The sequence below is a fragment of the Leptodactylus fuscus genome, chromosome 9, assembly GCF_031893055.1.
Source record: "Leptodactylus fuscus isolate aLepFus1 chromosome 9, aLepFus1.hap2, whole genome shotgun sequence".
Lineage (NCBI taxonomy): Eukaryota > Metazoa > Chordata > Amphibia > Anura > Leptodactylidae > Leptodactylus > Leptodactylus fuscus.
This window is the reverse complement of record NC_134273.1, coordinates 57,686,090-57,699,286: the sequence shown is the minus strand read 5'-3', so window position 1 is coordinate 57,699,286 and position 13,197 is coordinate 57,686,090. Positions and strand designations below refer to the sequence as shown.

The 13,197-nt window shown below is 40.9% G+C and overlaps 1 protein-coding gene across 1 annotated transcript in view; it reads right to left on the bottom strand.

The window, feature by feature from the left end:
* The window catches only part of LOC142217853 (coagulation factor XIII B chain-like), a 155,945-nt gene that overhangs the window by 19,777 nt on the left and 122,971 nt on the right, over nt 1-13,197 (bottom strand). Inside the window, exons 8-10 of the mRNA XM_075286173.1 lie at nt 8,501-8,680; nt 3,813-3,983; nt 2,953-3,156 (exon numbers count right to left, since the gene is read on the bottom strand). Of these exons, the coding sequence (XP_075142274.1) occupies nt 2,953-3,156; nt 3,813-3,983; nt 8,501-8,680 (555 nt within the window). The remainder of the gene's footprint in view (nt 1-2,952; nt 3,157-3,812; nt 3,984-8,500; nt 8,681-13,197) is intronic.

Genomic DNA, 13,197 nt, shown 5'->3' with positions numbered 1-13,197 from the left:
AAGCTGGGAGAATGCGCAATAGAGAAGTATTGAGGTCTACAGACACAGTGCTGCACGTTCCCGACAGAAGGAAGAAGACAGGTAAAGTATAATAGAGTGGGAAGTAGGAAGGTGGAGGGGGGTGGGCTGAGTGACTAAGGAAAGGCTAACAGTGGGAGAAATAGCTAGGAAGAAAGGGAGGGTGTGTTGGGGGGGGGGGCGAGAATGAGCTGGAGATAGTGTGAGAGCCTACAACTATCAGAATTACACCATGTAAACAAATACGAAAGATGCTAGGCCTTCCCAGGAAAACCCAGAAATCACTCAAAACACTGCTAAAGTTATATGGATGCACTTATTAACCCATTAATAACACTAACATCTTTTTGAAAAAGAAATATATTTTTGCCTGGAAAACCCCTTTAAGACCAGCCCTACTGAGGCTCTAGAATGGCACTTGGAGATATTTGGCATCATATAACATTAGTCACAGCCACATATAGGCTCTTTTGAATCTCCTTGGGCAGTTCAGAATTATTAATAGATTAATGGAGTGTTTGGAGAAGGCTACAAGATAGACTGGAGACTGGAAATTAAGATTTACAGTATGAGAGGAATAAAGTAGAAGTAATAATGTTACTGCGGCTGAGTGGCTAACCCTGCAGGAAAGTATTGCACTAATAACTATTGGAATTATAGAATAATAGAATAGTTGGAAATTTCACTTATTACCTATTTAATAATGAGCTAAAAAAGGGGTTAAAGTATGTGTCACTGACCAATGAATTTCTATAGATCATATGATAATATAGTAATATTTTCTAATTATATGATCAGCAGCATTGATAGACTATGTCCATCTCTGTCCATTTAGAATAGCTTGGAATGATTCTTCTGCTTTCAAATATGAATAGTTTTATGAATGTGGACATTTATAGCCAGTAACTTACTACCAAGTTGTCTACAGCTAAGTGTAATTAATAGAGATGAACGAACACTAAAATGTCCGAGGTTCGAAATCCGATTCGAACAGCCGCACACTGTTCGACTGTTCGAACGGATTTCGAACCCCATTATAGTTTATGGGGGGAAATGCTCGTTTCAGGGGTACGCAAAATTCGATAAAATTATACTTACCAAGTCCACGAGTGAGGGTCGGGCTGGATTCTCCTTGAAGTCTTCTCCGTGCAGCGTCCCCGCGTCTTCTTCTGGCTGGAATTCACTCTGCCTAGGCACTACTGCCTAGGCATGTGCAATCGGCTCTGCCTAGGCTGGATGCCTAGGCAGAGTGAATTCCAGCCGGAAGACGCCGCGGGGACGCTGCACGGAGAAGACTTCGGAAAGGTAAGAGAAGAACCAGCGTTGATGGGCAGAATGTATAGCATTCTGCCAATCAACGCTGATTCTGCATCGAACCTTAAACTTCGAACAGCTAGTAGTGTTCGATCGAGTACGAATATTTCGAATACCGTAGTATTCGATCGAACACTACTCGCTCATCTCTAGTAATTTTTTGGCCAAGTGGAAGAATCACAGAAAGAACTTGGATTTATGTAAATTTCTAGGTTATTTGTCCCCTTATGCTACTGTCTGTCTTTAAACTGGGGTATAAAAGTATGGTTAAGCAAACAGATACGAAAAAGGGAAACCCCAGAATTCCAGCCTCACCCCAAATGGAAAAGATCAGAGATGCTGTAACTAGATTGGAGAAACACACATTATTCCTAGGTGTCCATTAATTCAAGGACTGAATTGTAGCAGGGAAACAGGTAGGAGAGAAATAGACGAGTTAGAAGAGTGGACCCACCTCTTAGGGCTCGTTCACATCTGCGCCCATTCTCCGTTTATACAGGTTTCCGTTTCCTGCCCGAAACTAGGTAGGAAACGGAAACCTGCAGGCATTCTTCAAACCCATTCATTTGAATGGGTTTGAAAAGTGTCCAGCCGTGAGTGCCGGTGGGCGTTTTATGCTCTCCGCGGTGAAACCGTTTATTTTTAACCGGAAACAAAGTCAGACATGCAGGACTTTGTGTCCGGTTTAAAAAAAAATGGTTTCGCATAAAACGCTCACCGGTGCTCCTGGCCGGACCCGGTCTGACAGGTTTTCGTCTTCTGCCTGCAGAAGACGGAAACCTGAGTACAGAGACCGAACGCTGGTGTGAACCCAGTGTCAGTCTGACTGATATGTTTCAAGTTGTGAAACAAAGTGTTCCATTGCTGACTTATCCCTTCAGATGGGCAATTTGAAAGAGAAAGAGAAGGTGAATTTAATGCATGCAGATGTGAATAAACATCTGTAGAGACTTGATGTGGCTGATAATAGAATTTCAAATCTTGACAATACGGTTAAAAAAATTACAAGGTTAAATTTGGGTCGTAGTTACTAAAAAAGACTAGCGTTAAAGGCAAACTTCTTGATTTTGTAAACAATTCCAAAGGTGAAATTTAGGCCATCTGGGAATCTCTGAAGGGTAAGAAAGGGGGTAATTCACTTACCTTTGCTCAAGGTCTGTTAGCAAACAAAATTGGGCAATATTCTTTTTTTCTCAAAAATTTCAGTTTCAGTTAAGTTTATTCTTTAGATCAGTACAATTATTAATATTAGACATTAGTACTCAGTAGACTAAGAAGACAGAGTTACGCCACTGCTGTCTTGGCATCATCTTGGACCAATGGGGCAATCAGTCTGTAAACCTCTTAGATTCTGTGGTTGAGACTGACTGCAACATCTAAGGGTTTTTTTCTGCTGGGAATGGTGTTATATTTGAACATGGCAATGACAGACTGATGTTAACTATATAATACAGCTGGTACCTGGCAGTGAAGGTGCAGGCACAGCTCTTTGTAAGACAACCATTTGAAGGCAATGAGATAAAATACAGAAACATTATTAATTAATAAGAAATGATGAGTTTAAAAAGCACAAAACGGATAAATATCACAAGGTGCCAAGAAACAATAAATGTTACTTACTTCCAGAGAAGCATCTGGTATAACTAAATTTCCCATCCTCACATACAATCCACAAACCCCCTTGATTCGGTCGTCTAAATCCACTCTTGCAGGTAACAGTTAATTCTGTGTCATGTTTAAAATTTCTATCAAGATTAAAGTCTTCCAAGGAAGCCAGCTGAATGTTACGTTTAGTAAGTTCCTCTAAAGAAAGTTTACATGGACCTGAAAAACATGTAAAAAGGAAAGTTTTTTGGTTTTAATCTTATTACAAGTGTAAGCCGATGGCTGGTCAGGTAATGGAGGGGGTGTACATCTCACCCAGACTACTCGGGTGGGTGAGATGAGGAAACTCCAGAAGGAATGTTTGTTCTCAGCAGACAACTTTCGTCTGCTGAGAATTTTGGTAACTGCTCAGTACTGGGCTGGATTTTTAGGAATGACAGGTAGGTTGGCAGTGGGACCTGTCATTCCACCCCTCTCCAGTCCACACTTTGGGGATATTCCGGCAGCAACTCATCTGCAGAGAGTCTCCTCGTCAAGGAAGTTTAAGAAGTCAGCTCCAGCAGCATACTCTTGGCAGAGTTTGGCTGGAGAGCTGACAGAGAGGTCATATTTTTGGAGCTGTGTCCTGTTGGATTTCTGTTATTCTAGGTGAGGTAACCTATTCTATGTTTAGTTAGAGCCTACCTGGGCAGGGATTTATTTTTTGTATTTTGTTGCTGCACTACCTTTTTGAGTGAAAATAAACTCTATCTTTGTTTCGGACTAAAAGAAATGGGACTTGTGTATCTATGCCACCCAGCCACCCAGCCTAGCAACCCCAGACCCTGACACAAGGTATTCAGTATGTCTAAGCATCTCGATTATGCTGTACTTACTCTGACATATTGGTAGATCGCTCCATTTACCATTCTCACATTTAACATTTATACTTCCTTTTATTACATAATCTTCATTACAATCAAATTCGACATTTGAGCCTGAGTCATAACTGGCCTGTTGTTCAGATCTGATGAATCCATTTAGGATTTTTGGAGTTTCGCAGCTTTCTAAAAGGTAAGAATTAAACAAATTTTAGAACAAGTTCATAGAACGAGCACTGCCCTTGTGATACATATGTAATCCTAGTCATCAGACAGGCGACAATCTCAGTCAAATGCTGAACACAGGGCTGGTTCCAGGTTTGTGTGGGCCCTTGAGCGACAGAGCCCCAGTGGCCCCTTTTGGAGTAACTCATACAAACCATCAAAATTGGGTGTTTTGGAATGTAAATACAACCTGTTTGGACAATGGAAAGTAAAGAGGAATTTGAGGCGGACATCTACCTCGGATTCTTCTTTATTTTCTTCCGCCAGCTCCTGGTGTTGGGGTATCAGCATTCCGTTACATTTTCCCACCACTGGTTAAGTCCAAAAGAATGAGTCTAACTAGTGGGGAGACTCAAGTCGTGGCCTCCAAATCAGCTGCAGACTCAGGTAACCAATATGCTAAAATCAGCTTGATAAATGGAAAAGGGAACATATTCCTTAAATAAGATATATTACAAAGTTACTTATATTTATAGTTTCTTATATTCTGACGTAATTTACATTTATGAAGTCTTGGAGAATTGGAGAATGCTTTTCTTTAAATTTCTTATCGTTTACAGTTACTGTAAAAATGACAAATTACAATTTTGTCATTTTCATTTTTGCCTCCGGCCTTCCAGAAGCCATATATTTTTTTATATTTCCTTCATACTTTGTACTGGAACAATTAATGTTCTGTATAATGTACTGGGAAGCTGGCAAAAATATAAAATAGGGTGGAATTGGAGAAAAACTACATTTGTATGACTTTCTTACATACTGCTGTGCTCAATGTGCAGCCAAGGTTATAGGTCACCTGTATTCGATAGGTCGGTGCAATTCCAGCAATTTAAAGTTTATACAGTTTTTTTGTTTTAACCCCTTTAAAGAAATCCAAAACTTTGAAAAAATATATCAGGATTCGGGGACGCCACGACCTTCCTGCTATGCGGCGCATGCCCTGGAGGCGTGTCAGAGACTCCTCTGGCTGTTTTTAGTACATTAAGTTGTCTCCTTGGTTTTGGTTTGACTGGCAGCCTGTCTGGCCAGTCATTCCTATCTTTAAAGGGTGGGGTTGTATCTCTGTTCCTATTTAGGTGCCCTCCCCCATGTTCATATGCCTGCTATAGCATTCAGTTTCTGTTTGCAAACTTCCAGGTTCTATATACTTTATCTGTACACTTGCTATAGCCCTTAAGTTTTGTTTTCCCTTACCCTTCCTGTTCCTTGCCTGTTTAGTTTCCTTGTTAATGTTTGTATTCTATTGCTCACCAATATCTACCACTGGTCTTGCCTGACTACGCTTAACAGCTATTGTTCTCTGTTATCTGCCACTAGTAGTAATACTTGGTTTGTTTCTTTTATTACATCTCAGCCCACTGTTAAGGTAACTGTAGGGAATCTATTTTAGGTTCCAGTAAGGGGTGTCCTTGTAAGGACGTTACTCTGAGGTTAGGCAGGTTCAGTCAAGGAATCTGTTAGAGAAAGTTTACTAATCTGTTTCTTCCCGCGTTCCTGGATTTTCAACCAGCCGTAACCGATCTAGGTCAGAGGTTGCAGGGACATCGGGGACGGATTTCCGGGAGCACAAAAAAGCACAAGAAAATGACTTTTCGGCTCTTTTGTTTTTTTTCCCCACTACGTTGTTCAGCATATGTAAAAAAATATTTTTAGACCCGAGTATGTGTTTTATATTTTATGTATTTCATTTTTAGACCACCTAGGTTTCTTGAACCCCAGATAGTCTAATCAGTATACATTGTAAAATACTGGCATTTAAATTACAGGCTGCATAGAGAAGCCTGCAATAGAAAACACTTTTGCAATCAAGATCATAATATCATCAAGGACATGAAAATTTTGGTTTTAAGGGAAAACTTAAAATCCAAGAGAGAGAAGGATTTATGAATACAAGTTGATGACCCTGTTCAACACACTCCAGGAGGGATTGAATCTGTCACCTGGGTTTATGGCTTTGTACAGGAAAAAGTCATCTCATCACTGATAAAAAGCAGCCATAAAGACCACTCATTGAACTGATAAGGACCTTGTGAACTGATGAATTCTTTACTTGTATGTACCAATTACTGTCCACCCTCCCACCTAACATTCTATTCCTATGTGTCACTTTTTGCATTAATATGCACAATATGTTGCACACAGCTTGCATCAGAGATTAATTCCCCACAAGCTGTTGTGCCCATGATACTCGATTAGCAGTTTTTGGAGTGTGTGTCTCTATTGATACACGCTGTGTACAACATATCGGGCACTGAAATGACGTATCTCTGAAAAACTTGCAATTTTCACTTTTCATTATCAGTTGCATATTTATTTCTGGAAATGAAATTGATGCAACTCCCAAGGGTTGAAAATGCTTGCTACGCCACTTTATAAATCCCTTGAGGAGTGTAGTTTTCAAACTGGGATCACAGGTCTGTGGATTCCACTTTAGTGGCAATTCAGTGGTTCTGCAAAAGTGGCAAGACATCCAAAAACCAAACTGTGCTCCAGAAACCAAAATAGCGCTCCATCCCTTTTGTGCCCAAAGGCTCAACAGTGTCATACATGTGAGCATAAACTGCTGTTTGGGCGCAGAGCATGGTGCAAATGTGAAAGAGTACTATTTGCTTTTGGACCACAGATTTAGATTGTAGGTTGTTGGATGTTATATCATGTTTGCAGAGACCCTAAAATTGCCCCCAACAAAATGGAATCGCTTCTTGGGGAATTCCAGTTTACTGGCACCTCCAGGGCTCTGCAAAGACAACATGGCGTCCAGAAATCCCCTAAAAGAAAAATCTATATTCCAAAAGTTTAAAAGCGCAGTGCTGTTTCCCTTTTGAGCCCTACTGAGTGCTCAAGCAGCCGTTTACACCCACATATATCATTTTTGTACTCAAGATAGCTCACTTAATAATTTTAGGACTGTATGCCTCTGATGACAAAAAGGGAGTACAACCTATTGGGCATTGAAATGGTATATTTCTATAAAAAATTAAAATTTTCACTTTTTACATTAATTTTTTGGAAGCACTCTTGGGCTCAAAATGATAATATTTCTTGAGGAGTGAAGTTTCTAAAATGGGGTCCGGTTTGGTGGGTTTCCATTGTATCAGTACTTTAGGGGCTCTACAAATGTGACATGGCACCAGTAAATTATTCCAGCAAAAAATGCCCTCCAAAAGCCATATAGCACTCTTTTCATTCTGAGCTTCACCATGTACTCATACAGCAGTTTACAACCACATATTGTCAAAATGGGGTCACTTCTTGGGGAATTCTAATTTACTAGTCTCTCCAGGGGTCTGTGAAAACAACATGACATCCAGCAACCCTGCTGTGTGTCCAAAAAGCAGTTTATGCTCACATATACAACTTTTTTGTACCTGGGATAGCCCACTTACTGTAATAGTTTTAGTAGTGAATGTCTCTGATGACACAAAGTGGGCTCAACGTATTGGCAATGAAATTGCATATTTCAATTTTCACTTTTAATTGCTTGAGGGATGTGGTTTATAAAATGGGGTCACTTTTTAGGGTTTCCATTGTTCTGGTACTTTAGAGATTCTGCAAATGTGATCTGGCAGCCAAAAAATATTCGAGCAAAATCTGCCCTCCAAAAGCCAAGTAGAGCACTTTCCATTCTGAGCGCCAACATGTACCCATATAGTAGTTTACAACCACATATGGGGTATTGCCGTGTTTAGGAGAAATTGTGTAACAAACTGGTCAGAAAAAAGAAAATTTCAAAATTTATAATGTTACGAAAATTTCTGTAAAATGTCCTGCTTTTAACAAGCAATTGCAAACTAGAATTAGTAGATTTTTCTTTTTGGCTGAATACAGGGTATCTGCAGTGCTCCTATTAACCCCTCCCGATGGAACAGGAGCCCCGCAGATACCCTATATTCATTAGACAGGGCACTGTCAGACACAGGGATACCTAATGTGTATGTGTTTCACAGTCATTTTCTACTTTTGTATGTATTCTAGGGAAAGGAGGGATTAAGAACATTTATTTTTTTAATTTTTTTTTTATTTTTTGCACTATTTTATGGGAGATTCTATAAATTGATATTGTGGCTGATCATAAACCCCCCCCCCCCTCCAAAAAAAAAAAAAAAAAATTTTTTTTTTTTTCTTTTGCTGACTCGAATATAAGCCGAGGGAAGCTTTTTCAGCTCAAAAACTGGGCTGAAAAATTCGGCTTATACTCGAGTATATACGGTACATTGTAAATTCCATTTTTCTTTCCGTTACATCACAGGAAAAGAAAAACAGGATTTCAACTGTGAAAGACATCCCAGATCCCATTGTCCTAGAATTAGGTCTAGCGGTTTCCATTATGGTATCTGTCATTGTATTGGAAAAAACAGTGCTGCATACTGCACTGTTTCATTCCATCAAATGTGATGGAATCTGACATAGATGCATGTAGAGCCTTATAAACAGTCTGGTTGCTGTTATGAGTTAGCACATGCATGTGTTGGACTTACTTGTAGCACTACATCTTGGATAGTTTAGATTTCCACTTTGACATCTGGCTTCAAGCTTATTTTCTGGCTCCATTCCTTCAATACACTGAAATGTGATTACTTCTCCATGGTCCACTATAGAGCTTATATTATAATGAATATTATTGATTATCATTTTGAATTGCTGTAATACACAAAAACCTGGAAGAGAAACCATTACATAGTGTTATATATACTGTAGCACATGAGGTTGATAAAAGATATCTGTCTATCAAGTCCAACCTGTAATCCTACAGAGTTGTTCTAGAAGAAAGTAAAACCTTGTATATGCAAATTCATATTGTACCATCTGCTCAGGTCCCTTATGCAAGTTGCAGTGATGATGAGGAATTATGTCCTCTTTTTTGGAGGTGTAATCGTGTAAAAAGATTGTGGCTGAAATTGAATAGTGTGTCTAAGGAGCCTACAGGTCTGGAGTGTTTGTCATTTGATTTTGTTATGTATAATGCTTGGTGCATTTGAGAAGTGTGAAAGCAAGAGTTGTGGGATGCAAGAAATATGGATGTGTATAGGAGAGAAAACTCGAGTGTTGATAATTGTGCACATGTCCTGGACAAACTTTATTTCTATTACACAGGTCTGCAAAAAAAATAAATAAAAATTCAAAGCTATTTTGGTTATTCCACGTAATCTTTATGTTTTTTGGTGCACTGTATCCGAAAATGACCTCCATTTTGTCATAGGACATCACTTTATCTGACAATTTAGGTAACTATGTTAAATAAGGCAATACCTCAAAATAAGTGGAAATAGACTTAGAAAATTAATGTTTTATTAAAAGTTTTTCATGAAAATCCTTTTTGAATCCTTGCCTTCTGGACCCTATGGTGTGCCCAAATAGCAGTTTACATCCACATCTTTTTGAGCCACAGTGGCCACCGAAATAGCTCATTTCTTTAAAAGAATCACTTCACATTTCTTTTTGCAAAGCATCTCTCTGATCTAAATGATCTCTGTATCCCTTAATTTTTTTGAGGAGAGCAGTTTCCAAGATTAGATAACTTTTTGGTGCATTATACTACACTGGCACCTGAGGGGCTTTGCAAATGCATCATGGCACCTGAAAGTGAGTCTGCCCTCCAAAAACCTAAAGGCGCCCAGTATTATACTGTGGTGGCTGCTCTGGAGTAGTATACTGTGTGGGGCCACTGTGGAACATTTTTTAGAATAATAATAATAATAATAATAATAATAATAATAATAATTAGCGATGAGTGAGTAGTACTCGATCGAGTAGGTATTCGATCGAATACTACGGTATTCTAAATACTCGATTGAGTACCACTCGCTATTCAAATGTAAAAGTTCGATGCAGAACCAGCATTGATTGGCCAAATGCTATACAGTCGGCCAATCAACGCTGGTTCTTCTCCTACCTTTAGAAGTCTTCTCCGTGCAGCTTCCCCGCGGTGTCTTCCGGCTCTGAATTCACTCTGCCAGGCATCGGGCCTGGGCAGAGCTGACTGCGCATGTCTGCTTGTAGTTCGGGCATGCGCAGTTGGCTCTGCCCAGGCCCAATGCCTGGCAGAGTGAATTCACAGCCGGAAGATGCCGCGGGGACGCTGCACGGAGAAGACTTCTCGGAGGATCCAGCCCGACCCTCACTCGTGGACTTGGTGAGTATAATTTGATCGAATGTTGCCTACCCCTGAAATGAGCATTTCCCCCCATAGACTATAATAGGGTTCGATATTCTATTTGAGTAATCGAATATTGAGGGGCTACTCGAAACGAATATCGAACCTCGAACATTTTACTGTTCGCTCATCTCTAATAATAATAATTTTATTTATAATGGTAGTAAGAATTATAATAGGAAATTAGCATTATGAACAAGTATAATAACAGCATAAAAATTGCAATAAGTGTATCGATACTCTGAGTAGTTGAATTGGCGAATCACTGGGCATGACCACCAGATGTGTGATAAAGATCCACTTTGGGACTTACATCTCCACCATAAATCTGAGTCTGACAAATTCATCTTTGTAACCAGCGCTGCACCTCCCATGAGGCGACCTGAAGCGACCGCTTCAGGCGGCGCTATGCCAGGGCCCCGGGGGAGGGCGGCATTTTTGCTGACCTAAGCCAGTCCAGGACAAGCTGTCCTGGACTAGCTTAGCGTCACCATCTCGGCAGCCCGGCACAGGAAGCGAACGGTGAATTGGGGCGGCCCTGTGGACGCAGCGCTGCTCCAGCGGCCGCCCCTCACGCTTAGCAGAGAGTAGGTCCTCTCCCTGCCTGCTATTGACGCTCGCTCAGCCCGGCCCCGCCCCCTCCACTCGGCCCCACCCCCTCTGAGTGGGGAGGGGTGGCTGCTTTCTGACATCCGCATCAGGCGGCACAAACCCTAGGTGAACCCCTGTTTGTAACCATTGGAGTGTGCGATACCCTCTGGTTAGCAACTTATAGTGAGTCTCCTGGAGACCTACACAGGAGGAAAAGCCATGGAAATTAGCAAGAATTTGACTGACCTGGGAATCTGAAAGGGCGATAGCTAGCTCAGCCTCCCAAGGAGGAAAGGAAAGCTGTTTTTGATACCTAGATCAGATTGACAAAAGTGGCTAAGACATAAGATTTCTTGGACAATAGTTTGTTTTGGGCTAAGAGCGGACATTCAAAGACGGTAAGATCAAAGCGAGGTTTGTTTGCTGCAATCCAGTCCTGAACATCTGGACCTGATCTGGACAGATGATGTTTATGGAGAAAGGACAAAGGTTTGTCTGATATCAGCTTTAGTTTTGGAGGGTCTACTACTTCAGTCTTATCCAGGACTTCCAACAATCTGTGAGAAAGTAAATGATGCCAAATGTTTAGACAAGCTATACCTGACCTCCCAAGCAGATTTGGGATAATGCCTACAGGGAGCATGGGGTGGGAGCCAGCTTTTCCTTCAGATCTCACAGGCACGTAACAGAAACAAGTCTAGTGACTTAGAGTGGTGAACAGGAGATCCATATAACCACAGATCTGCTTGAGAGGATGGTTCAAAAGTGCAATTTGATAAGTAGGCAATTAGGAAGCATGGACCCAGGAAAGTGAGTTCCATCCAATGTTTCAGTTGAACCGCTTTATAATAATCCGATATACTGGAGGACCTATACCTCCAGCTACTTTATTTTTCATTAAAAGATTAATGGACAAATGCGCACATTTTCTGCGCCAAAGAAAAGTGGAAAAAAGACTCTTGACTTATTTAAAGAATAGAGGAGGAGGGAGACGAACAGGCAGCATGTGGAGCCGATATAAGATTTCAGGAAGCGTATAAGTCTGCATAAGATTCCTTCCACCAAACCAAGAGAACGGCATACATTGATATGATGATAGCATGGTACGGATTTCTGTCAGTAAGGGTTGAAAATTGTCTGCATGGAGACAAGATGGATCTGCCATCAGTTGGACATCTAGGAATTTAGTTGATTTTGATGTCCACTTAAAAGGTGTGGAAGTGGGAAGTTGCAAGGCCAGAGTGTGTTGTCCTATCTTATAACCTAGGATATTGGGGTGGGAGCGCCTGTAGTAGAGATTCTAGAACAAGAATAAATAGTGAGGGTGCCAATACTTTTGTCCGGCCCATTTTTGGAGTTTTGTGTAAAATGATCAATGATTTGACTTTTTTTTTCAATTCTCTTTTGTGTTTTTTCATTGCAAGTAAAATAAATGAAGATATTAATACCAAAGAGTTTGTGCTTGCAATCATTTTCTGGAAGAAACTGAGTATTATCTGATAGAATTGCAGGGGTGCCAATACTTTTGGCCAACACTGTACAACCATTATTTCTCTATAAAAGCTAAGTAATATGTAATAAACTTTGGAACATTCTGATTACGATACTTGAGTGTCAGTCTGTCTGTTCTCCGAGCGCTCGTGATTACGTCATCAATTTGGACTACGACAACATATCCAGGGGCAGTTGCCCCCTAACAGAAGCAAGAGAACTAAAGATTCTCCTAATCAGCTGATAAATTTGAATCTCAGATTCTTCATAAGAGAGTAGTCGTTTATCCCTAGCTGCAGTAGTGTCCACTGAGGTCAGCAGTCCACAAATGATATCCCTAGGAGGGTCAATTGGAGAGGGTTTTGGGCGAATCACCCTATGAACTCTTTCAATGCCTATCTCAGCTGCTCTATCAGGGCCTACTAACGTGGTAAAGATGGCTGCCATCACTTCCTTCAATGCATCAGGAGGATAGGATTCCGAAAAGCCCTTGATGTGTAAGTGTTCCTGCGGTTGCAGTTTTCAGGTCTTCCAGCATATCAGAGGTGCAGTTCAGGTGAGTATGTTGACTCGTTATATGTTGCACCGCTGCAAAGGAGTCAGTGCTGAGCAGACCGACTCCAGGGAATCTAAGCACCTGCCAATAGTTTTCAGGTCCATGGGGATGTCAGAAAGCTCCAATAGGACTGCAGCGTTGGCCTATGCCAGCGCCTTCCATAGAAAGGATTTAGTGATGGCACTGAAGATAGAATCAGTGGGCTCTAGGGCAGAGGCACTATCCAAGTTGGAATTTTCTGCTGTGTCCCTGGAGGAAAGATCTTCAGGCATCGTCTTGCATGCCATTGCCAGGGAATACAACGCCTTCTTGTGAAAGAATTTATGGAAATCTGTGGACTATCTTGCCCATTCTGCTCACTTGCAAACATGGTAAGGACAGTG